This window comes from Monodelphis domestica, chromosome 2 (assembly GCF_027887165.1).
Source record: "Monodelphis domestica isolate mMonDom1 chromosome 2, mMonDom1.pri, whole genome shotgun sequence".
Lineage (NCBI taxonomy): Eukaryota > Metazoa > Chordata > Mammalia > Didelphimorphia > Didelphidae > Monodelphis > Monodelphis domestica.
In genome coordinates, this window is record NC_077228.1 from 39,057,291 (window position 1) to 39,084,866 (window position 27,576).

The following is a 27,576-nucleotide window of genomic DNA, read 5'->3' on the forward strand; positions in this document are numbered from 1 at the left end:
ATAAAGGCAAAAGAAAACCTAGTCTCAAATTCCACCTTCTCCTGAAGACTCAACTGACCTAGAGCTAATAAATGCTTTTCTCCCTTGAGATCTCAACTCATATTCATTTCCTCTTTCTCATGTCAATGCTGTGACTATTTGTGTATATGACCTTGTAGAATGAATGTTGGATGGAGAACAAGGGAACCTGGGCTCAGATCTTGTAGTCTTATAAGGAACAATGCTTTGGAGAAGTCACTCCACCTTTCATCCTATCAAAGTTGTGCCAGTTCTATCCTTCAGTGACTCTCACTGCCATGCTTCTCTCTCCTCTCCTCCAGACTAGTGCAATAATCTCTCCCTTGAGGTCCCAACTTCCACTCTCCTTCCTTTTCAAGCCATTACACATACACACACACACACACAGAACTTCAAAGCTGGTGTTCCTAAAAGTCACTGACCAGCTCGAGAATCTTTGGGGTATATATCCCATATTTCTTACCTGGTTTTGTGTTATATTTCCCCATCAATCACCACTCCTTGAAAGCAATGACTACTTCCCTTTTGACTTTATAAATCAGGGTTGAGTACACATGGTGCGTGGCCCCTGTTTGTCATGTGACCAATGCTTATTTAATTGAATTACCTTTCCAACCTTGGCTCAGACTGTACATACTCTATGATCCAATCAAACTAGACAAACTCTGAATATGTCCTGACATTTCCTCTAGAAATACTTTTAGTCCCCTGCTTCATTATGACTAGAACATATATGAACAAACTAATAGCAATGAATTAATTAGCCAACATGTATTCAGTGCTGAGCACTAAGCTATGCATTGGAGATCTAAAGAAAGCCAATAACAGTCCCTGCCCTCAAGGGCTCCATATCTCTGAGATTTTTAATGGAAAAAATATCACAATTTCTTCAGCTTTTCCCCAACCTGTGGATAAATGACATTTATTTCCAAGACTTGATTATATTTTTTTATTATTATGAATCATTTCAGGTTTTCATCATAAAGTGTGAATCTTGAAATTTCTCAGACTTATGAATGTTAAAAAAATTCCCCATTGGGACCATTCCCTATTGGGACCATTCCCCATTTGGACAGTGAGAACTCTACTTAGATCAAAAATGTGAAGACCTCTATTCCACCGCACTTAAGCCTGCTTTAGGGGAGAAAACGCCTTGCTGAACAATGAAAAGTACTTAAACCCATACTTAAGCCATGCCTATTTTTAGAACTAATACAAAGGGGTGCTAAGTACCTATAAAGGTCAAGCAACTTGTGAATTTACAAGGAACAAAGAGCTGAGAAACTTACTCAGAGATTTCCTAGTGTGAATTACTCAAAAGTTCAAACTTTCTTAGGTGTGAACTAAGAATGGTCTGTCCTTTGAAAAATGTCTACTGTGATTGGTAGATGGAAAAACTTAGGGGAGGTGACATAGGAGAAAATGTCCTTTAAAAGGAGATGAAAAGCTCTCTCTAGAAAGGGAGTCTCTTAAAAAACAGTCTCTAAGGAGGCTGTTAGAAGGAGAGTGCTCTAAGGAGGCTCTGAAAAAACAGGCTCTAAGGAGTCTCTTGGGAGAGTCTCTTGAGGACAGTCAGAAGAATCCCTCTCTGGAGAAGGATGGCTGGCTGAACTGGTGTCACTAGAATCCTTGCTTGGACATACCTTGTGGTGAGTGATTAAGGACTGACTGATCTCTCTCTCTTAAGACTCAGGTCTAGGCCATATTGGCTAAGGCCCTTCATACTTATTCCTTTCTTACTCTTTCTCTCTTTCTTTAATTCCGCATTGTATTATTAATTAAATTCTCTATAAAACCCAGTTGACTTGGGTATATTTGAATAATTGGGAATATTTCCCGGGCGACCACCTTATATTTGATTTAAAAACAAAACACTGTAGTGAAAATATATTTCCTGTGGTCACAATTTGCTCACCCACTCTTATATCTACTATTTTAATCTACTACAGTTTATGGCCTTCAACCATTTTAACTCTTAAAGTTTATGGCTTCCACTCTTTTAAATGCCACAACAGAAACAACTGGTATTAACAATAGGGAGTGAGCCTTAACATCAAATTCAATAACCACTTGCAATATATATTATTAAAGTTATTCTAGTTTGAGAAGAGATGGAATGGATGGCCTATGAGGGCCCCTCGAATTCAGAGACTCAGAAGTTCTTTGGCCCATCAGGGATTACTCTTTAGATATGTTCATCAATTTAATTTATCCAGTAGAAGGGAAGTTAGGGATAGGCCTGTCTGAAAGCAACTTGAAGTAAGCTAGTCTAGGACAAAGAGGCATGAAGGAAGGATGGATATTGAAAGTCACAAACCTGGTGACCCATCAAAGATGAACCTATTAGCCTAGCTCCTTTAACCTAAGGTCTGCTCATTGTAAAGGGAAGAAAGTATTTCTTTCATCTAGGACTCAAATGGTTGAAATACTTCTTTCAAAATTAGTCATTCTTTGTTTCTAATGAATAATGTTTGAAAATGACCAAATAATGTTTAAAAGGAAAATTTTAAAAAAATTAAAAAAATAAAAGAGAAGAGATGCCCATTGGCTGGGAATATTTTTTTAAAAATTAGTCATGACTCAGACACTTCCCAGATGTGTGACCCTGGGCCAGTCACTTAACCTCATTGCCTAGCCCTTACCACTCTTCTGCCATGGAACCAATACACAGTATTGATTCCAAGATGGAAGGTAAGGATTAAAAAAAAAAGAAAGAAAGAAATTAGTCATGAAAATGCAAGGAGGCCACAAAAAGAGCAGTTTCCAAAAGACCCCAAGTATGAAGACTTCAAAGGCAGAGAAGGGAAGGTGCCAGTTCCTAATTCCAAGATTCATGGGGTTAGAGAGAAGGGAGAAAAGTTTGGCAATCCAGAGAAAGGAGACATTTATTAAATTAAAGCCCTTCCTGGTTTGGAGGATTTACCTTGGAAAAGACCTCTTACTTTTCTCCTAGAGTTGGGTATTCTGTTATGTTCATTTCCCTCTTTAGTTAAATAATAATAGCTCATATTAATAACAGCCACTAACTTAAAGCTTGCAAAGAATATTGAAAATACTATTTCGTTTGATCCTCACAATAACCCTGAGAAGTAGATACTGTTATTGCACCCATTTTACAGTTGAGAAAACTGCAGTAGTCACCAGTACTTAGCCCAGAGTCTGGCACATTGTAGATGCTTAATAAATGTAGACTGATTCACTGATTGGCTGGGAGAGGTTAAGTGACTTGTTCAGAGTTACAAAAATAGCTACTCTGGTTCTCCTGTCTCCAGGGCCAGCATTCCATCCACTGGGCCATTTGGTTGCCCCTTTAATATAGAATGAAAGACCATCATCTCTAGGCTATGTCAGGGAAGTTTATTCCTCCTTCAGAGGTCAGGTTGTAAGGATTGAAAAAGAGAGTGAGAAGGAAAGGGAAACATGGAATGTAGTTATACTTTCTAAGATTCAGGCTATAAATAGCTTGTTTGAGGAAACTTCAAGATCAAATGAAGGTGTTTTAAGGATAAAAAAGAAATCTGGGTATATCTGGAGAGGTAAAATGAAGATCAAAGAAATAGAGGGAATGTTTGAGTGGACCAAGCTCTTGGGGGAACTCATGGTGAAAGAGATCAAAAGTATAAGAGAAAGGGTTAGATAGTTTATCTCTTCATGAGATACAATGGAGGGAAACTGAAGAAGTTCGTAGATGTACAGGTGGAGAAGAAGTAGAATTTCATACATAGTCTATTCCAGTGGTGACAAACCTATGGCATGGGTGCCAAAGATGGCATGCAGACCACTCTTTGTGGGCACATGAGTTGCCGTGACTCCAGTTCTTAACTAGAAAGGCAGAGGGACTCAGACAGAGCTGCTCCTCTCCCCTTCTCCACCATGCCTGAAGACATTTTTTTTCACATCACTTTTCCCTGTACCCAGCCCAATGGGTATGGTGGGCAACTCACTGGTGGCAGAACTGGAGAGGAGCAGAGTTCTTGGGCCACTCCCCTCCCCCTCTTTACCTGCACTGAGGACTTTTTTTTTTTTACTTTATCTGCCCTTCCACCCAGCAGTTCAATGGGAGCTCTTACTCCCTCCCCTGTCTGGGGTAAGGGGAGAGCCAGGGGGCAAGGTGGGGGTGGGACATGGCACTCAGTCTCTGAGGAGAGCAGGAAAAGCACTCGGTCTGGCAGGGTGGAGCCTGGCACTCCATCACTAAAAGGTTTGCCATCATGGCTCTATTCTTTCAGTACAAAGAAGACAACTCTTTTAGCTGAAACTGAGATAAGAAGAAGTGTGAAAACAAATTTTGAAAAAGTTTAGCACTTTCCTTACAGCAATGAGGACACAGTTGAAAGGAAAGAACATAAATTTGTAGTATCATATAACTTTCTTTAGCAATGTGGCAACATATGAATGGCAACAGGACAAGGAGGCAAAAGAGTTGATGGTCACTGATTCATAGATTTAGATTGAGTGATACAGATCTCCAAAGATCACTAGACCATAAAAGTCAGCGTTGGGATGAAACTTGGAGGCAAGTAAATCCAACATTCACTTTCAGATGAGGAAATAGACCATAAAGAAATAAGATGACTCGCTCAGATTCAAATAGCTATTTAAGTGTCTGAGGTGGAATTGAAGCCAGTGACCTAGCTGAGCTATGGTGAGAAGGCTGGAAAACATGCTCTACAAAGATTGGCTAAAGACTGGTGAAAAGAAGGCTTAGAGGGACCATGCTAGATGTGTGGGAATTTATTGCTTGTAATTGGTAAATTATAATGAAGATATATACTTTATAATAAAATATATATTTTATAATTTAAAATTTATATAACATTTATAATAGAAAACTAAATGATGGTGGCAAATAGATAGTTTGGAACTAAGCATTAGAACCAAGCAATATGCCAACTCCTCCTCCTGACTCAGTGCTTTGGGGGCCATGATAAAAGGAATCAGAGTTAGAAAGTATCCAGATATATGGTGACTCTTGGGTAGAATTAGGTTAATGAAAGAATAAGGAATGAGTTTGAAATAAAGATTCAGCATAAAGAGAAGTTTGTCAACAACAGAGCAGGAGGTTCAGAAGGCACAAGGAAATGAGAGAGCAGAGGAAGTTATGAATATGGAGGAATAGGACTGAAATGAATAAGGATGAGAGGACAAGAGAAATTTAGGTAGGGAAATCTAGCCATTACTTATACTCTGAGTGAGTGAATCAATCAATCAATAAACATTAAGTGTATCATTTGCCAGGTACAGTTCAAAATGATGAACAAAAAAAAAAGGGGGGGGGGAAGATGCCCTCCCTGCCCTCAATGAGCTTACAACTCAATGGAAAGAAATAAATAAATGGGAGAGGAGTCACCCATGCTCTATCACACTTCATTGAGCTAGGAATCAATGCAGGCCTTCATAATCTCTCCCTCCCAAAGATCCACAATCATTTTTAGATCTCTTACAGACCCTGGTAGAATAGGAAGGGATTTGGTAGGCAATGTGGAACAATGGAAAGAATGCTCCATTTTGGAGTTATGGAAGACCTGGATTCGAATTGCCTTAGGTAAGTCATTTAACCTCTAGGAGATTACCAGTTACTCATCTATAAAGTGCACTTGAGGAGAGAAGGGAGAAAAGGGGGATCTCTAAGGTCTTAAGTCTCGTTTTTAAATCTCTGACCCTATGATTATAGAAACTACTATAAAATTCCAACATACACTTTGAACATTGTATTAAGAAGTGACAGATTTCTCAAAGATTACAGAGAATCAGACAGGTGTAAAAATTAAATTATGTATCTAGTAATAAAATATTATATTTTTGAAGTTTATTAAGGATTATTAGAAATCAAGGACACAAAATAAAAACCACGTGCCCATGGCTGATTAGCCCATTCAAAGTCCAGGCGCTTAGCTTACTGGCTGCATCATTGCAATGGCAGACAAAAGAGAGAGGGAGGCATTACTGCTAGTTAAATATCAATTGTGATCTCGCCAACCTGGGGACTCAGGTGAGATCATAGGGTATTCTGGGAAATACCCAGGAGTTCTGGGGATTGATGTCTGGGGTTCAAAATCTCCATTTATACACAGGCTGGCACAGAAACTGCAAACAAAAGACAATATTTCTTTTTACTGAGTGGTAAAAAAAAAAGTAAGTCCCTAACTCTGGTTAGGTAGGTAGACACACTTACTTCCAATTAAACTAGGTTGGAGAAGGTCCATATTATAGCTATAAAAGTTACAGGTTACCTAGAAACATCTTTCTCCAGTGCCAAAAGCAGGATGGGAAAGGGTCCCAAGAATTTTCTCTCTGATACAAAACATCATCTCCCCTCTGTTAGTGCAAATAATTGAAAATCAGTTTAATGCTCCCCCAAGCAATTCTCTTTCTGAATTGAAAGTAGACAAATCCTTTTTTAACTTCTCTGATTGCTTAATCACTGAGTTATTCAATAAAGGACTTTCCTTTCCTTTTGGTTTGCCAAACATCTTTAACAAAGTTTTTTGGTTAGTATTAATGGATGGGGTTTTTGTCTGGGTTTGTTTTTTTTTTAATCATCAGATCTCTTCTAGAAACTTGGAAACCCCTAGGGCTTAAGAGCAAAGGCAGGAATAGAATTGCTGACTAAGGGTGAAAAGAGTAAAGTAATTAAGGAAGGATAACCAAAAATCAAGGGAAGACCAGATTGTTGGAAACACAGGAATATTCACTGTGAAATGAGCAATAACTAGTAAGAACATTTCTGTCTATTCTTTTTCAAAACTGTTTTCTTATCTTAAGTACAGTCTCTCTCTCTCTCTCTCTCTCCCTCTCCACTTACTCTTTTTTTTTTTAGAGCCTTAAGTTAAAAGGAAGGAGAAGGTGGATGAGAGCCAACCTTGGGCTCGGAGAAATATGGGAGAAAGAGAGAGACTAGCTATGTGTGGAAAGGTTTACATGCTGTTAAATGTATCCCTAGTATTCATCAGTTTTGTGAAGCCTTCTCTTTTAAAACTGTTTTTAAAAATGTAAGCTGTGTGTCTCTAGGATCTAAGCATACTCTGAGCCATTCAGATATGGTTTCTCTCCTGCTTGACACTGGTGACAAGCACTCCAATTCCATCTAACCCATTTTTAAAATTAACTTTGAAAGAGGGATATTTACATCAAAGATATGGTGGACAATACGACAGTAAAGGAAAATAATAAATGTTGGAGAGGATGGGATACTGATGCATTGCTGGTAAATTTGTGAATTGATCCAACCATTCTAGGTGGCAATTTAGAATTATGCCCAAAGAGCTTTAAAAGAATGCTTGTCCTTTGATCCAGCAATACCATTACTACGTTTGTATCCCAAAAAGGGGGGAGGGAGGGAGGGAGGGAGGGAGGGAGGGAGGGAGAGAGAGAGAGAGAGAGAGAGAGAGAGAGAGAGAGCGAGAGAGAGAGAGAGAGAGAGAGAGAGAGAGAGAGAGAGAGAGAGAGAGAGAGAGAGAAGGGTTCTGTTTGTACAAAAATATTCATAAACATACTCTTTGTGGTGGTAAATAATAGGAAAATGAGGGGGTGTCCCTCAATTGGGGAATAGCTGAAAAAATTGTGGTGTATGATGGTGATGGAATACTATTGTGCTTTAAGGAATGATGAACTACTTGATTTCTATAAGAACTCGCAAGACCTACATGAAATAATGCAGAGTGAAATAAGCAGAACAAGGAGAGCATTATGCACAAAAACTGAAATATTGTGGGATGATCAAATGTGATTGGCTCTGCTACTAAAAGCAAAGCAATGATCCAGAACAATGCTGAGGGACTTATGAGAAAGAATGCTATCCACATCTGGAGAAAGAATTGTGGGAGTAAAAATCTGGAAGAAAACATATAATTTATCACTTGTTTATATGGGTATGTGATTTGTGGTTTTGGTTTTTAAAAGATTAATCTATTGCAAAAATGAATAATGTAGGAATGGGATTTTGGCGATATATAATGTATAAATATATATATAAATAAACATATATATATGATGTATAAACCAGTGGAATTGCTTGTCAGCTCTGGGAGGGAAGGAGGAAAAGGGAAGGAAGATAACAAGAATCATGTAACCATGGGAAAAATTGAGTTTTTTAACAATTTTAAAAAATATGGCAGAAAGAGAAACAGAAATACAAATATTCTTCTTCAGGACCACAAAACCATTAATGAATATTCATGAAAATCAATGGTACTTCAATTAAAAGAACTTGAGGAATTCCAAGAAAACAAAACCAAAAACAAAGCCTGAACAAACTACTTATTTCTCAAATGCCCAGACATAGACACACAAGACAGCAATGAAGGAGCAGGACTAGAAAATGATGAGGTGATTAAGAGATTTCTCTCTGAAAATAAACAAGGAGAAAAGAGAGAAGTTATAGTGCAAAAACAGACTTGAAACATCATGGAATGAACTTAATAACACTGTCTATAGATGAATATTTTTGTTAGGACAAATTATGAAATAATAGGACATAAAAATGTGAAAAGGATAAAAAAAACAACAGAGGGGAATATGTGATATACCCTAATCAAGTAAAAGGTTACCAATCAAGTGAAAATACCTTATAGTCGCTGAGAAAAAAAGATGAACCCAAAGCAGAAAGGGCAAAGAAGTAAATGGAGGAAAGAAAGGAGATTTTGCTTCAATGGAGGGGGTACCCCTAATGAATGATCCAGGAGGAACAAAAGATATTCTATAAAGCAAGATGGGAACCTTACAATGAATATAATCTTCAGAGAGTTTCTTAGAAGCTCCATTTATCCTGCCTGAGGAGAAGTAGAATCAGAACTCAAACACACCAAATGCCTTTCCAATGTCTTCTACATAATGTTCTGGGTGATTCTTTCAAGGCATTAATTTTCCAGGCCTTATTATCATGGCAACAATGGTAAGATGTATCTTTCATGTGATGGAAAGTCTGGTGTCAGTAAAAGTGTTTTGCTATTTTCTCAAGACAGTCCAACTTGTGCTCCTTGTTTTTCACTCTGAGCTACACTTACTGGCCACCTGCATTGTCTGTCCCAAATACACATACTATTCCATAAGTCTCTAAAGTGCCCATTAAGATGCAAGTTGAAACCTGGGCAATAGACATTTTTCACCCATTTGGTCTTTCCTATATGAATTAAGATGACAAACTCCTTTGAGACATAACATATCTTCCGGGAGAAGGGAAAGCTTGGTTCTGGAAGAAAAAAATAACAGAAGCTAAAGCCATATACAAAACCCCACATTTCTCAATCATGAATACTTCCTTTATTTTTTTTAACCCTTACCTTCCATCTTAGAAGAAACACTGTGTATTGGTTCCAAGGCAGAAGAGCGGTAAGGGCTAGACAATGGGGGTCAAGTGACTTGTCCAGGGTCACTCAGGTAGAAAGTGTCTGAGGCTAAATTTGAACCTAGGACTGCCTGTCTCAAGGCCTGACTCTTAATCCCCTGAGCTACCCAGCTGCCCCCATGAATACTTCCTTTAAAAAAAACTGCTGGATCTCAATCTATTGAGCATCAAGCAACATCACAACAAAAATAAATAAATTTTAACAGAAAGACGTTATTTTAGACATAGAAGTTATCCTTGAGTCAGAGGTTTGTGTAGCATCAGAATTAAGAACCTTTGTAAAAAGGGGGAAAAGAGGTAATTTAGCAAAATTAACCAATACATTGTCTGTTTCCCAGCATTAATAGCATTCTTTATCCACAATCCCCACCACCACCACCACCTCTGTATTGGAAAGATTGAGTTCCATCTTATCCATTCCTTTCTGAGAGGTGAACCAGGAAAAGTAATAAATCTCATAATTTGCTAGGAGGTAGATGCCACTATTATCCCTGTTTTACAGATGAGGAAACTGAGACAGGTAGAGGTTGAATCACTTGCTCAGGGTCACACGACCAGGAAGTGTCTCAGGCAGGATTTGAACTCATCTACCAGATTCCAAGTCTAGTGATCTATTGACTGCACCACCTAACTGGCTATGGATAATATGCATATGCCTGGAGAAATACAGATACTCTGTACTGCCTTTACCAGACATACAAAAATGAGAGAGACAGACAGACAGAGACAGAGAGACAGAGACAGCTGTATAAACCTCAGCAGTAGTTATGAGGAAAGCATTTTGCAAACTCCTAAGTGTTAACAGTAACCAGATCTAGTTATTGTTTTCATTAGCAATGAAAAATTCTTCTGCCAGAGATTCCCTCTTGATGCAAAGGGACTGAGTGAATTTTGAGGGATCTATCAATTTTCTATTGTGGAGAAGAGAGAAATTATAAGAAAATGCATGCAAAGGACAGAAGCTGGTGATGGGTCATCTGTCAGTCAAATGAAGATTCCATTTGGAATGTGACTGGGAAAGAGTTGGAGGCAAGAGTTAACTGCTTGACTGAAGCTGAAGGTCTTTGGTCTTTGCCTGATGGTGGTGACTGAAGCAAGAAGCTGATTTTATCTCTGGGACTAGGGATAATCAAGTTGGAAGTGGCCTGGCTGATTTGAAGGCAGAAAAGAAAAGGACAATAGTTCTGATATCTCTATCTGACTGGCTCTGTTTGATGCTAGTGACTAGATTGCCATTTCTCTCAATATCCTCCAACCTAACACTCATTGTAGATAACAAGGAAAACCCTATCCCTCTTACCTCCATCCTCCACCCTTGTCCTGTCTTCCCCAAATAAACCCCTTGTTTGACAAGATGTAGAACTATTTCACTGAAACCTCACAGCTCACACTGAGTGACTTAAAGGAGACTGAAGAAGGGTGAAGGGGAGGCTTAAAAGCTTCTGAAGAGGGAGGTACAGAAGGGAGGAGGTTAGGCAAAAAGAAGATAACTACCTGATCCATTAGTTATCTAGTATCCATCAAAATACACCCTCAAAATATCAGCTATTACACTACTTTATATTCCCCATTTGGATAATGGGACTATTCATTCATGGAGCTGTCCAGTGTGGCGACTAGCACCTCTTATAATCACACAAATTCAGCTGGCTTGAGTTATAAACAATTTCATTTGCAAAGTTAATAAAAAGGGAGTTCAAACCTGAGTCCATCAAAAGTATCCCTCCACTGCCTTTTCTTGCTCTGTATATTATATCTGTAACTTATATTATCTGGGCAGGCTCTGAGCAGGTCCATTCTGCTTGTCCCACACCACCTTGAGCAGGGCTTCTTCTATTCCACCTGACTCCCATTGCCTGCCCTCCTGTACTTCTCAGCTGGAGGCAGATGTCTTTGGTTATTACTTTTCATCAGTGTTTAAGTCAGCTGATCTGCATTCTTCTCTGTAGTTGCCTCTGTTCCCAGGTGGGGCAGCCTCCTTAACACAATCACTGCACATCATCTCAGCACTCAGCATCACGGTTCTCTATAAATGGTATCTGTCACCCTTTCCTACTAAACCAGGATCTTCCATCTCCAGAGACAAACTTTTCATCTCATTTGAAAGAGACCAGCTCAATAACTTGGCCCAAGAGTCACAACTTCTGGAGGTTTCTTTTTACACCCCTAAAAATGATTATTCAACATAGCCTTCAGCTTTTCCTTATACCTGCCTGACCTCTAGTACTACAAGGCTCATCTATTTAGCCTATGGAGATGTTGGATTGGGAGCTTTTCCTTGCACTTCAAAACTGTCTATGTCTCCAATCACTATGTAAAGCTTTGCTGAGTTCCATCCACTTGGCTCTTCCCTTCTCAGCGGTAAAACAGCTGCCACTGTCTCCTGCAGAGTCTTGGGATTAAAAGAAGTTCCAACTCTATTCAATCATCTTTCATCTCCTGGGACAGGTAATTTATCTCTTGTTAATCAGTCAATGAATATTTGTTAAGAACCTACTATGTGCTAGGCATTGTGCTAAGCTCTAAGGACAGTAAAAAACCATTTCGAGCTCACTATCTGATGGAGGAAATAATGAGCAAGTTTTGTTTAACCCTTATCTTCTGGTATTGGAACCAGTACACAGTATTGGTTCCAAGAAAGAAGAGCAGTAAGGGCTACACAATGGGGATTAAGTGACTTGCTCAGGCTCACACATCTGGGAAGTGTCTGACCCCAGATTTGAACCTAGGACCTCCCATCTCTAGACCTGAGTCTCAATCCACTGAGCCACCCAGCTGCCCCCTTTTTTCCTAGTTTTAAATAGCAGTATGGTATAGTAGTAAGAGGCTCCCATCCCTTGCAAGCACTGAAGGTAAAAATGTACTTTAAATACAAGACTTCTAATACACTATATACTGAGAATATAATATCCAGAGAGGATTCCCAGTTATCCATAAACCATCTGTAGTTAGAACATACCACCACCACCCTCAAGCTACTCCTACAACTTACTCTAGAATTCACAGAGAACCCACTGGCTTACCTAGGATTTAAGCCTGAAGAGGTATCTCTTCCTACTACTATAGCTCATGAGCATTCTTTTATGCTTCTCATTAACAATTATGCTAATGTATGCAAATGCATTTTATCTTCCTATCAAATGCATTTATCTTACTTATCAAATGCATTTACCTTAAAAGCATAGTAAAAAGAGTTTCAAAATATTCCTCATATAAATATGAGGCATATTTTCCCACAATTATACAAAACATTTAGTTCTTAGGAACTAAAATGAAAAGCACGCTGGGAAGGAGTGAATAAACATCCACATAATGTCTCCTATGTGCCATACATTGTGCTAGAAATTTTACAAATATTATTTCTTTTGATTTTCACAACAACACCGAGAGGTGGTTGCTATTAATTATCTCCTTTTTACAATTGGGAAAACAGTTGTTTTTTACTTCATTTTAGCAATTGTTAATATATTGAGTTACTTAGAATTGGTTATCTGGGTTCCATTAATAAGTGGAGTTAATTTCAAAATATTGTCACATTAAAATCAGCACTGAATGTGGTCTTATTAAGGAGTTGACTTTCATTTTCAAAGTCATATTAGGTCACTATAATTATAGAATATTTATTTGATTTGTTTTTTTATTCTTTCTATTTACATTGTTGGAGCTATTGTATATATTGTTCTCTAGCTCAGTTTACTTGACTCTAAATCAGATAAATAGATATCTAAATTATATATCATTTTTCAAGAAATTACCAAAGAAAACTACCCCAATATCTTAGAATGAGAGAGAATAGAAATTGAAATAATCTCCCAATCACATCCTAAAAGAGACTGAAAAACTGAAAAAAAAAAAAGCAGGAATTTTATAGTCAATTTTGATAGCTCCCAGATCAAGGAGAAAATGTCACGAACAGAAAAAAACCATTCAAATCCTGAGTCACAGTTAGGACCACAAAATATTTTAGCGGATACTACATTAAAGGAGCAGAGGACTTGGAACATGATATTCTGGTAGACAAACGTGCTAAGATTACAACTGAAAATCGGCAGTCCTGGTATAATCCTCTTTTTTTTTTATTGGGGGAGGGAGGGAAGAATATTTAATAGTATAGGACTTTCAAGTATTCCTGATGAAAAGATCAGAGTTCAAAAAATGACATTCAAACCCAAGACTCAGTAGGAGAATAAAAAAGTAAAAACAAAGACGAAATCATGAAGAAATTAATGAGGCTATACTGTTTATACTCATGGAAGGAAAGATGATACATGTATCCTAAAAACTCTATCAATACCAGGGCAGTTGAAAGAGTCTATACAGACATGGGGCACATATGTGAATCAGTTATGTTGGAGTTATCTCCAAAATTAAGGGAGGAAAGGGATGAAAAGAGGAATGCACTGGGAGTAGGGGAAAATTAGAAAAAGAATGGGGGAAACTAATATAAAAGAAGCATGCAAGGTAAATCTTTTATAAAGGAGTGGAAAATGAATGGAAAGTGATGTGGAGAATACTTAAACCTGACTCTCATCTGAACTGGTTCAAAGATGGAAAACGATATTTGTGTGTATGTGTTTCTATATCAATTGATATAGAAATCAATCTCACTCAACAGAAAAGTGGGAGAGAAAGAAGAAAAAGAGAAAAAGGGGAATGATAAGAAGGAGGACAGATTAAGGTCAGACTCTCAAAAGTAGACATTTGACAATAGACAGAGAAAAAAAAGAGAAGGCAAACAGAAGAAAATAGGATGCAGGGAAAGTCACAGTTAGTAATCACACTGTAAAGGTGAATGGAATGAATTCACGCATAAAACAGAAAAGGTTAGCATAATGGATTAGAAACCAGAATTCAACAAAATATTATTTAGATGAAACACACAGAATTAGGATGAGGTAACAGAGTAGAATCTATTGTACTTCAACTAAAAAAATTTTTTAACGATAGAGATCACAATCATGATCTCAGACATGAGATCTCAGAAAATGAATAGAATCTTAGAAAAGCTAACTATAATAGACCTCTAGAGAAAATGAAATGGTAATAGAAAGGAGACCTTTTTATTAGTGGTACATAGTACTTTCACAAAAATTGACCATGTTATAGGGCATTAAAATCTTCACAGCCAAATGCAAAAGAGTAGAAATATGTAATGTACTCCTTTCAAATAATAACATAATAAAATTCAATTTAATAAAGCGGTGTGGCAACATAGATGAAAGTTAATTGGAAACTAAATAATCTAGTCATAAAGAATGAAGGGGTCAGAGAAAAAACCATAGAAATTATCAATAATTTTATAAAAGAGAATGGCAAAAATGAGATGACATTCCAAAATTTGTGAGATGCATCCAAGGCTATATGTGGAGAAAAATCTATATTTTTAAATATGTACATTGATTAAACATATTCCCCAATAAAAGTGAGAAGGCAGAGATAGAGGAATTGGGCGTGCAACTGAAAAAAATATAAAAAGAATAACTTAAAAATCCCCAATTAAAAACCAGAATGGAAATACTGAAAATCAAAGGAGACATTAATAAAATTGAAAGTAAGAAAAGCATTAAGCTAATAAATAAGACTAGGAAATGGTCTGATATTAAAAATAAAATGGTAAAATAGATAAAACATTATTTGATTTTCTTTTTTAAAAGAAAGAAAAAATGTATGTATAGGTATATGATTTGGGGTTTAGGCTTTAAAAGATCACTCTATAGCAAAAATGAATATGGAAATGGGTATCAAGTGGATAGCATTTGTACAACCAAGTGGAATTGCTTATTGCCTTTGAAAGGTGGGAGGGAAGAGAGGAGGGGAAAGAAAATGAATCATGTAAACATGGGGAAATATTTAAAAAGAAAAGAAAGAAAAAATCAATTTACTAACATCAAAACTAAGAAAGGTGAATGCATGATGAGTGAAGATAGAATTTAAAAATTATGAGGAAATATTTTGCTCAATTATATGCCAATACAACTGAAAATCTAAGTGAAGTGAATGAATATTTATAAAAATTGGAAATTGGTTAGATTAACAGAATACGAAAGGGAATTCTTCAATAACACTATCTTTAAAAAAAGAAAGAAAAGTTAAACAAGGTACAAATGAGCTCCCTAAGAAAAAATACCTAGGATGAAATGGATTTACCAGTGAATTCTTCCAAATATCTAAAAAAATTATCCCAATACTACATAAACTATTTGAAAAAATAGGTAAAGGGAATCTATTTTATAATACAAATATAGTTTTGATGTCTAAACCCTGGAAAACAAAAACTCAGAAAGAAAACTATAGCAAGTATCCCTAATGAGTTGATATAAAAATTTTAAATAAATTCTAGCAAAGAGATTGCAATATATTACAATGTCAAGCATGATACCAAGTTAAGATTTCTACCAGGAACATAGAGCTAGTTCAGTATTGGGAAACCTATGACTATAATTGTTTATATCAATAACAAAAAAACAAGAAAAATCATAAGATTATATCAATACATGCATTAAAAGCTCTTGACAAACTAAAACACCTATGTGCATATATGCAGTTTTCAGGATAGCTTTGTAAATTGTGAAGTGGTGAAAAATCCTTAGAAATAATAATTGCATTTACAAATGATCTGTATTAGAATATAATAAATCTCTTGTATAGTCAACTACTAACCATGTTGTACAACAGATATTTTCTAGTTAAGTTGCTAATCAAGGGCTATACAACTCAAAAAAAATAAAAACAAAATCATGGAACATAACATAAAACTCCTCGGAGTCTACCAACCAAACAAACCTAGGGACTATATGAGCCCAATTACAAAACACTTTTCTCACAGATAATGACAAATATACAAAGCAACTAGAGAAATATTCATTGCTTGCCAGGAAACATCAAAGACCATGCTGTTTGACAAAGTCCACATGGAAACCATGGACTGCAAAGCAGCCCCCAGGAAGGATGGAAACTCCCACTGAAACCCCCTAAGTGACTTTCCTTATTAACATCCCCTTATTATTAGAATTGCTATGATTATTATTCTTACTTAGCCCCAGGAAAAATAGATGGGAGCAACATGCTTACAGGGTTAATACAGATGTCCCAGATATTACCAGGAGATCCCACTTATAAAATTAAACCTAAACATTCTTATATACCCACTTAGATAGAATTCTCTTTTCTAGGCATGAAAACTTCTGGCAAATCTGTGCTCTGAATTCCCTAACCTATGTCTGAGTCATGTTGATTCTACCCTCTTGATCCTGCAACAATGTTTTGTTGACTTTCTCTCTAGGCTTCCTGTCTGTTGTTAGGATCCATGGAAACTGTATGTTGAGAATGAAACTGTGTGCCAAGTAGATGTGTGATCATGAGAGTATAAAATAAAGCCAGGCCTCCGCTAAGACAGAGCAGTTTATCCTGTGAAACCTGTACTGTGGATTGAATGTGAAATCTGTGTCCCATCCATCATTTTGCCAACACGGTCCCACCTCCAAGACCCCATCCCCTGTGGGAGACTGGCCCATCCCACAACTCATAGGTAGGCTCATTGCTCATAGGTAGGCTAAGCCAACATGATTTTTAAAATGACAACTCTGCCCAAATTCATATATTTAGTCAATATCATACCAAAGTATCAGAAAATTATTTTATGGAATTGGAAAAATAATAGCAAAATTCTTTTTTAAAAAATGTAAAGAATATAAAGGAAATTAATGGGGGGAAATATTAAAGAAGGAAGCCTAGTAGCAGTGAATTTCAAACTATATTATCATGCACTAATCGCCAAAATGATCTAAGAAATAGAGTATTGAATTACTGGAATAGATTAGGTACATAATACAAGGTAGAAAATTAATAAAATAATCTAACATTTTAAAAACCTAAAATACAAACTTTAGAGGCAAGAGCTTACCATCTGACAAATATTTCTGAAATGGAAAGCAGTTTGGAAGAAACTAGGTATAGATTAACATCTCACATTGTGTATCAAAATAATGTCAAAATAGGGACATGATTTAGACCAAAAGGGTAATATCATAAGTAAATTAGAGGAGCATGTAAAAATTTAAATGCCAGATCTATAGATAAACAAGGAATTTGAAAACAAACAAGGCATAGAGAGGCTCACAGGAAGTAAAATGCATAATTTTGATTACATGAAATTAAAACATTTCTACAAACAATACCCATACATCCAAAATTAAAAGGAAAGTGGGAAACATGGGAAAAAATGTTTACAGCAAATTCCCCTTTAAAGGTCTCATTTTGGGGGGCAGCTGGGTAGCTCAGTGGATTGAGAGCCAGGCCTAGAGACCGTAGGGCCTAGGTTCAAATCTGGCCTCAGACACTTCCCAGCTGTGTGACCCTGGGCAAGTCACTTGACCCCCATTGCCTAGCCCTTACCACTCTTCTGCCTTGGAGCCAATACACAGTATTGACTCCAAGATGGAAGGGAAGGGTTTAAAAAGAAAAGGAAAGAAAAGGAAAGAAAAGAAAAACCTATGAAGACTTTCATGGATACTTCAAAGTGAAGTGAGCAGAATCAAGAGAATACTATACACATTAACAGTAATATTCTATTGTGATCAGTTGTTAAAGATTAGCTATTCTGATCAATGCAATGATTCAAGACAATTCCAAAGGACTCATGTAAAATGCTGTCCACCTCCAAAAAGAGAACCTATGAATTCTAAATACAAAAGGAAACATATTTTTTCCTTTTTTTTCTTGCCTTTTTCGCAACATGGATAATATAGCCATTGTTGTTATTCAGTCATTTCATTTCTGTCTGACTCTTAATAGGTCTTGTGACCCCATCTGTGATTTTTTGGCAAAGATACAAGAGTGGTTTGCCACTTCCTTCTCTAGCTCATTTTTCAGATGAGAAAATTGAGGCAAATAGGGTTATGTGTCTTGCCCAGTGTTTCACAGCTAATAAGTAATTGACACAGGATTTGAACTCAAGTCTTCCTGACTCCAGGCCCAGTGCTCTATACCCTGTGCTACCTGCCTACCCAATATGGAAATATGTTTTGCATAATTGCATATATTATTATCTTACTTGAATTCCTAATGGGTAGGGTAGAGACTAGGGGGAAACCAAGAATTTAAAAGTCAAACTATTCTTTAAAGTATGTTAAAAATAAAAATAAAAATATTATTTTTCTCTAAAAAGAATAATTTGGGAGCAGCTGGGTGGTTCAGTGGATCAAGAGCCAGATCTGGAGACAGGAATTCCTAGGTTCAAAACTGGTATCAGACACTTTCTAGCTATGTGACCCTTGGCAAGTCACTTAACCTCTCTTCTGCCTTGGAACCAGCATATAGTATTGATTCTAAGGTGGAAGGTAAGGGTTGTAAAAAATAAAATAAAAAGAACAATTTATTCATAAATGTTGTCTAATTTTTTAAATTAGGAATTGGCCCTTGGCAATACATATTTGTGTTAGTTCTCTATATATCTTCATCAGCTATATAAAGACTTTATCAGAGAATTTTGTAGCAAGGTCTTCTTCCCCATTTAAAATCTTTACTTTTTCTGCTAACTGTATTGATTTTATAGCTGAAAATTTTTCATTTCAGGAAAATTAAATTATTTCTTTTACCCGTTGTTATCACTGTAGCACTTAATGGGGTATGAATGTTTCCCATCACTGCCAATTTGTTTTCCTTGCTCATCTCCATTTTTCCTTATTGGGAGAAAAAAGTCCAAGGCATCAACCTAAATTGGACCTATTCTTAGCTCTGGGGCACTTCCCTTTCTCTGGCTGGACAAATCTTCAGAGAAGACTCCCTGTCCCCCTTTAGGGGTTTCTGGAACACAGCAGATGATTAATACATTCCAAAGAACTGTCTAAGGGACCCTGTGAAGGAGGGCTGGTTGTGAGGCTTGAAGCATCAGAAAGAGAAGCCCTCTTGGCTGGAGAATAAGCAAACACTTGCCTCATTTCTCAAACATCAAACCCACAGATCTGCATGAGTGTCCAATTTTAGACCAAGGGAGTTAGAAACAGCGAGAGTTGCTTTTGGTTTCAGTTTCTCTTGTCCCTCCCACCCCTGCCTTTTTACTATAAGTAAGAGAAACATATTGAAAAACGACCCAGAAAAGCAAGAAGAGAAAGAAGAGGGAAGAGAAAGGGAACCTGGGAGAACATCCCTGAACAGTTTAGGTTGAAGCCTCGGGAAACAGGTATGAGCTATTTCCAAGTTTTCTTTTTTCCTTCCTACATCTTTCCCCCGGGGTTCGAAGTTGTTTCTCAGGATTAAAGCCCAGGGGGAAGAGATAAGGAATTGGCTTGAACAAAACATGCTCATTTTCCTGGGTTTATCCAAACCCCTCCCTCTGGTCTCACACAATTATTTGGAAGCCCGACATTGGCCCTTGGTTGTGTGTTCTGGACGTAGCATGACTCGCCCTCCTTCAGGAAGAGGAATTGCTGAGGTTGACAGGTTATTCTATTGAATATGGTGCCATTCCTCAGAAGACAGAGGACAAGCTTCTAAAAAGGACTTGACTCTGGGGAGCCATATGGGAGAACTGGTTCCGGTTCTGGTCCCTCCTCTTCTAATTGTCTGATCCTTTCCCCATTTTCTCTTCAATAAAAGGATAGACAATACATTAGTGGTGTCCAGGCAGGGGATGAAATCGCATGATTTCTTAAGATTTCATATAGATGTTAAGTTAGTGATTCTCAGCTGAGTGATGCAGAAACCACATATGAATTAGATTTCCTGCATTCGGGCTCTGTTCTTCTATCACCGGGCAATCATAGTGGCAGGGAGATCAGTTGATGCTCAGAGAAGGCAGAAACTATGAAGGCTGCAAAGGTGCCTGAGTTTATATCACCTGAGAATCAGGAGCAGCACAGCTTGAGTTCCCAGATCACACTAGGTGGGCTGTAGATGGGACAGGAGCAGAGGGAGTGCCAGCAAATCCTCTTTAGCCCCAATGCTGGAAGGACCACTGGGAGGCTGGCCCTTCTCCTTCCTGGAGACTCTTTGGGGCATGGGCAGCAGAGATGCCCCTTGGACTCTGTGGATTCAGCCCTGTTCAGCAGGGTGCTGGGAGAATGCTGAGAGAATTGCCAGAGCACAAGGTTGGATTCCACATGGGAAAATACTGGCTAAGGCAGAGTAGATTAAGCTAATGCCAGCAGCAGCTGAATGACCTTTCAGGCTTGCTAAGTGCTTTAGAGAAATTATCTCATTTGAGCCTCACAGCAACCCAGTGAAGGAGATGCTTTGCTCTTGTGCCCACTGCACAGGAACCTGAGGGTCAGAGATGTTAAGTCCATTGACACAGAGCTGACAGGCTCTGAGTCCAGCTTCTCCAGACTGCAAGTCTACTCCTACATCCAAGCGGCCACATGGCCACAAGTCCCATGTTAGGGGATGGCATGTCTTGTCACTTTTCCTTGTCCTTTGATGGCCCAGAATGTGCAGATTCTATTTCAAGAGACAGGCAAAAAGTCTCCTTGCACTTTCCCCCATCATCTAACATGAGCTCTGTCTTAGAAGGTTAGGGTTCACACACAGAAGTCTGTCTTGGACCGGGCTGTGGGATGTCCCCAGCAGTAAAGCTCCACTTTGGACCAAAAGTCCTGGGCAAACAGCTACAAACCAGGCAGGAAGAATCCCTGGTCACCTGGGCAGTAGGGAGGATGACCGTCGGCATTCTTGGCCTCATTTCCTCACTCCCAGAAAGATTTCAAAAGGTCTTCACAGGTCAACCATTTCTGTAAGGTTTGGATTCAACTGGGGCTCTGGGCCTGGAGTCTGGCTGCACAGGCCCAGAGCCCTCCCCCAGAGGGAAGAGGGGTGGCCAGAGTCTCAGTTATTATGAGATCAGTCACTAAGGGGATGTTTCTGGATTCCTCCCATGAGGTTCTGGTTCTCTACTGGAAAAGGTATGAGGGGCAGCCAAGAATCACAGTGGATAGAGCACAAGGTCTGGAATCAGGAGGACATGGGTTCAAATCTGGCTTCAGACACTTCCTAGCTTTGTGACCCTAGTGAGTCTCTCAACCCCTAGCCCTTATCACTCTTCTCCCATAGGACAGATATTTCATAATGATAGTCATATTAATACTTAGTATCAGTTCTAAAGCAGAAGGTAAGTGTTTAAAAAAAAAAGAAAAGTCTGACTTCCACCAATTGTTATTATGTATTTGGGGGAATGTTTGTGTAAGGACCTAAGATTCCTTTGGAGTAATAATATTCTAGGAATAAAAATCCTCCCCTACCAATGTAGACCTAAAATTGTTCTGTTTTATAGCCTTGGGGAGATGCATGGGTCATTGGCAGGGTAAGGGACTTCCCTAGGGTCCCACAGCCAGTTGGAGTCAAAGATAGTATTTAATCTGTGTCTTCCTAACTCTCAAACCAACTCTCTATCTACTCTACCATGGTGCCAATGATTAAGGACAGTACCGTGCCAGAAACAAACCAAAGAGCTTCTTGGTGCTGACACATTCTGAGACAAAGTAGCGGTCAGAAAATAGGAATTGGAGCAGTGGTCAGAAACTTCAGGGTGGGATCGAGGGATGTATCAAATCAAAGTCATTCAGGCAACATTGAGAAGAGACTAAAACCAGACACTAAAAAAACAAAACTAAAAAAAAAATTCTCTCTCAAAGGATTTGCCCCAGACAGTGTCCCATATTACACATGCTTCCTACCTACTCATGGCCACGGTCACTGTGGCCTTCTACCAGCATATGAAAAGGTTTATGATTGTGATCACTGCCAGGTAGAAATTTCAAGGGTGGGACATTCGAGATTGGCACTAAAGATCAAGAATGAAATGATGGGAGAGCTACTCAAGGCAGCCAAGTGATAAAATGGTTAGAGTGCTGGGCCAGGAGTCAGAAGGACTTTTGTTTAAATCCTAGAAATTGTCTGCCTCAGTTTTAGCATTTGTAAGAATGGATATTATTTATGATGTGTTTTGTAACTGTTAATGTACTATATAAAAGTTATTATTATTATTATCATCATCATTATTATCTGCCATTGCCAGTTCTGTGTTCCTGAAAAAAGAATTCTACAAATACAGAGCATCCTCTCTTCTGCTATTATTAATTTCTCACTCACCCAGGCAGCCCCAATTGGGAATTATGTAAATTCTTCATTTTGCCTTTTGTCTAAATGGCTCCTCTACATTTATAGGTGACCATGCCATCAGCTGAGTCCATGCAGGCACCCGTATGTCTGGTAGAAAACAGCAATGGAGAGCTGATAGTAAACCAGGAAGCCCGACAGATTCTTACTTCCATCACCAAGCCCGTGGTGGTGGTAGCTATTGTTGGCCTATATCGTACTGGAAAATCCTACCTGATGAACAGACTAGCAGGAAAGAACAAAGGTGAGTGGAGTCTCTAGCCCCTGGGAGTCTGCTTTTGGAGGATTTTGTGCCACAAGTTACAGTTCCAACATGGCATGTCCAAGACCTAATGAAGGTTTAAAAGTTGGCTCTTGGTTTACTGTTGCCTTCCAGTCGATAAGTATTTATTAAGTGATTACTGTGTACTAGAATGGCAGCTATGTGTTCAGTAGATGGAGTACTGGGCTTGGAATCAAGAAGACTCATCTTCATGAGTTCAAGTCTGGCCTCAGATATTTAATATCCGTGTCATCCTATGTATATCATTTAACCCTGTTTGACTCAGCTCTGTACCAGTTAAAAAAATGAGCTGAAAAAAGAAATGACAAACCACTCCAATATCTTTGCAAAGAAAACACCAAAATGAGGTCACAAGGAATAAAACATGAGTCTAGCAATTGAACTACAATAATTATGTTACAAACTAAGTGCAGAAGATACAGAGAGAGGAAAATTCAATCCCTTCTCTCAAGGAACTCACAGTCTAATGAGGGACACAATGTTCAAAGAAAACTATACAAAGGAGATAAATATGACAGGAAAGGCATTAGCATTCAAGTGATCAAGAAAAGTTTCTCATTTCATTCTACCTGGAAACTGAACAAAGCCAGAGAAGTCAAAAGGCTGAGATGAAGAAGGGAAATATTCCAGACAAGAGAGATAGATTTGGGGAATAGAGGGTCTCCCAAAGACTTAGAACTTACACTGCAATATCTCTGAATTAAATTACCATAGAATGAATATTTGCATGGCAGAGACTCAAATGGTCTGGCATTAAAAGTCTATGATTTTTTTTTAAATCAAAAAGTGTCCCTGGTTTCCATCTCTGGACACTTTTCTCTTAGTGGCTGTCTATCTTGCCTACTGTTATCCCTACTTTTGCTCAGGATTATTGCCTCCACTTTACATTATGTTAATCTAAGAATCTGATTGTCAGTTACTCTCATGATGAATCAGACCATCCAAATTACAAGAAACACTTTCATCCTATTGATTGTTCTCATAAGATCATCAGCTTAGAACTGGGAGGGACCATAGAGGACCTCTAATTCAACTGTCCTTTTTTTACAGTTAAGGAAACTCAGAGATATGTGGTGATCTGTCCAATACCATACAGGCAGTAAACAATACCAGAAAGATTTGAATCTAGGTCCTGTTGCTTTAGAGTCAAAGCTTTCTGTACTATTCTGCACTATTTCTGCACATGGTAGATTAAATGCTAAAAGATACTTGGAACTGATTTAATTTGATGCTCCATACAAAGTGAGCCCTGAACAATATCAACAAGTTTACCATCAGAATTTTCCCACCTTTCCTTTCGTCACCTTAATGAATGAGTTTATTAAGCACTACATAAAAAGTACTGTGCTAAGCACTAATGATACCACTATAAAATCAAGATGGCATCTACTCTCAAGGAGCTTGTATTCTAATGAGGAAACAACACACAGAAGGATTCAGGTACAAATCACAAGGAAAAATTCATTGGCACCAATGATTTGGCAGAAAATCAGAGTAATGCATCTTTATTATTTTTCCATTAATTAAAACTACCTTTGAAGAATTATTGGTCAGTACCAAGGATTTGAATGATGCAAATGTTTCTTTATGGGTCTTAAATTTCTGTAGTTATTGAAGAAATGGGGGTTTCAGCATCTGTAGAATTAGTAGCCAGATGTGAAGGGTTGTTCTCCTGAATCTTGGCTGACTGAGGTGGGCTGGATGCAGCACTAGTGGCCAGGGTGAGGGGGAGGATGCTGTTTTCAGGACTTCAGGCTTGCCTGATGCCAACAGGTGGTGCCAATAAGTGGCTCAGCTTGTTGTTCAGCTAGTGATGGTGGTGGTAGTGAGGGCTGACCCCTTCCCCAAAGGAGCTACTCCCCAGAATAATGACTGCAAGACCATCTCATTGACATTGGTTAAAATACTTTGCATTTTATCTAGATGTTATTCATAGTTTACCCCATCATTTCCTTTAATATATGGTTGATAAAGAACTTTTTTAATGTCCAAAGCTATGAAGAGATAGCCTTAAATCAATTATTAATTCTTTTATGGTGCAAGTTTTTAATCTATTTAACTCAATGATCTAACTATAAATGAGTACGGTATATAATAAAATGACATATATCTTCGATTATCTCCAAATTAGTATCCCTTTCTGGAAAGGCTCCATTTCTACCAAGGCTCCCCATGAAAAGAGAAAGAAAGCACTCAGGGTTACTGGCTGGTCAAGCAGCCCTGCCTCTCAAGGGAATCCTAGGACATTCGCACCCCATCAAGTTTGGGTTCATTTTGCACTGAACTTTTTCAGTGCCAGGATGGCCTTAACCTCTCACTTCTTCAACCTAGGTAGCAAGAACTTAATCATTTCTTCCTGAGCAGACTCTGTACAAATCTCTACCACTAACACCCACAACAAAGAATGTAATGTCCCAGGAAATTATATCAGAGCTCCTTCCAGCACGCCAGCAGGCTTTTTCCTACCTTGATTTCTCTCTGGAGAATCAGGCAAAGATCCTTATTGTCAGGAAGCTCTCTTAGAATATCAGCTGCATTATTTCCTTCCTGAAAATTCTTCTAATATCTCACATCCCTCTAAAATTCTCACATTGAGTGTAAAGACCTTTCAATGGTGCCTCCACACATTGGTATTTTTAGTGCTTACTCTCAAATCTAACAGATAATTGTGCAGGGCTTCTTTACCCTCACCCTTGCTTTGCTGTTGCTAAAGGTCAGGGCAAATGTGGCTACCCAACATATGGACCATATAGATCTCAAACTAAAACAATATTTAAAAGCACAACAAATACCAATTAAATATGTATCAACACACAAATACCTATAACAAATTAAATACCAGGAAAGAGATAATTTTCCTTGAGGGAAAGGTATTCGGAGTTATAAGGGAGTCAAGGTCAAGGGCCCTCTTTCTATAGACTGGTGGTGCATGGGTATTCAGGCCAAGCCCTCAATCAGGAATTCTTAAATTGAAATCTAGAGGTTGATTCTTATCAGTGATGTGTCCCTAGTGGGCAAGTCCCTTGATCTCTGTTTCCCTCCTATATAAAATGGGTGTAACAAAATGTCGCAAAGTTGTGAGGATCAAATAAGATAATATTTGTAAAATGCTTAGCACTGTGCCTGGCACCTAGCAGGCCTGTTTCCTTTCATAACATCTCCCTATTTGAGAAAGACATTTCCTGTAAGAACAGTTTTCCTTGGCTAACAACACTTTGAATTAGATTGAAACTGAAACTGGCTTACTTCTAGGAAATCACCACATTTCTATGATGTGTATGTTTATGGAACTTGCCTGGGATTCCTACAGTTTAGAGATTTTCTCTCCCCTGGAAGATAAGCGATTTCCCTGTTAGTTTAGGTATTAGAAAGTTTCTGGGGTGCTACCACCTTTACCCTCAATCTTACCCCACAAACCTAATCTCATGTTGCTCTGGTTGAACTTAATGCCTGCTTTTCTCTGTCCCTAGGAAAGGGCTATTGGCTAATGGAGGACTAGGAACCTGGAAGATCTGAGTTTAAAATTTGCCTCAGCTACTTACTGGCTAGGTGATCCAGGGCTAATAATTGACCCTTCCCAGTCTCAGTTTTCTCTTCTGTGAAATGGAGATAGAAAGTAATAACTACTTCATGGGATTACTGTGAATACTGAATGAGAAAACATGTAAAACGTACTATATGAATGCAAACTGTTATGCTTGTTATTATTCTTTCCCCATTGACAAGTTTGCCATCTTCTCACTTTAGGACCTGTGACTTTGGCTGATGAAACTTTTGGCTTCCTGCCTCCCCTGGGTGCTCAAGTCTCATTCTTCCCTTGCAGGCTTCTCCCTGGGCTCCACCGTGCAGTCTCACACAAAGGGAATCTGGATGTGGTGTGTCCCTCACCCCAGGAGATCTGACCATACCTTAGTTCTGCTTGACACTGAGGGCCTTGGAGATGTGGAAAAGGTAAATCAAAACCGTGAAATTCTGCTCCCTTGATTGCCCTCCTTGGCTCTGCCTGACCTATGAAGGAATGACCTTTTACATCAGGCCAGCCTCTGTGTATATGAAAGAATATTGCCAAGCAATGCTTCCTAGTAATGTGTCTGTCAGGTGATCAGTCTGAAATGGGTCCCTAGGCTGAGGCCAGGGTTCTGAGATGTTATTATCACTTGGGGAAGAAGGCCATCCCACAGTAACTTAAAAGACCCAGAGCAAAGTCTTAAACTCTTGTTGTATCAATGACTTCCCCAAGGTTCTAACACTAAAAACAGAGAAGTCAAAAAAGGAACTTGACCAAAACCCAAGGATGAGGCTGGTATTGGATCTCGGGACTGATGGGTTGTCTGGCTATCCGATTTTCTATAGGAGGTTCCCATTTCTTTTTTAAAAAATAATAAAACATGAAAACCCACTTCTGAAACTGTTCCTCCATGCTATAAATTCACCAATGAATGAAAAAAAATCAATCTACTAAATATGAAGTAAAAATACCCAACTCACTCAGTCCCTGCCTTCAAGGAGCAATTAGGTGGCAGTGGATGGAGTGTTAGACATAGAATCAGAAAGATCTGAATTATGCCTCAGACATTTAGGTGCTTGATCTTGAGCAAGCCAGTTGAACTCACTCTACTTGTTTCCTCATTTTACAAATGATTAAAATAATAGCACCTACATCCTATGGCAGGAGAGAGAGAGAGAGAGAGAGAGAGAGAGAGAGAGAGAGAGAGAGAGAGAGAGAGAGAGAGAGAGAGAGAGAGAGAGAGAGAGAGAGAGAGAGATTGAGAGAGAGAGAGAGAGAGATTGAGAGAGAGAGAGAGAGAGAGATTGAGAG

General features: G+C 38.4%; 1 protein-coding gene across 1 annotated transcript; it reads left to right on the top strand.

The window, feature by feature from the left end:
* Nucleotides 1–11,388: 11,388 nt before the first annotated feature.
* On the top strand, nucleotides 11,389–26,741 carry LOC130456889 (guanylate-binding protein 3-like). The gene is made up of 3 exons (XM_056814604.1): nucleotides 11,389–11,812; nucleotides 22,523–22,718; nucleotides 26,581–26,741. The coding sequence occupies exons 2-3, from the start codon at nucleotides 22,529–22,531 to the stop codon at nucleotides 26,739–26,741; spliced, it is 351 nt and encodes a 116-aa protein (XP_056670582.1). The 5' UTR covers nucleotides 11,389–11,812; nucleotides 22,523–22,528.
* Nucleotides 26,742–27,576: the final 835 nt, after the last annotated feature.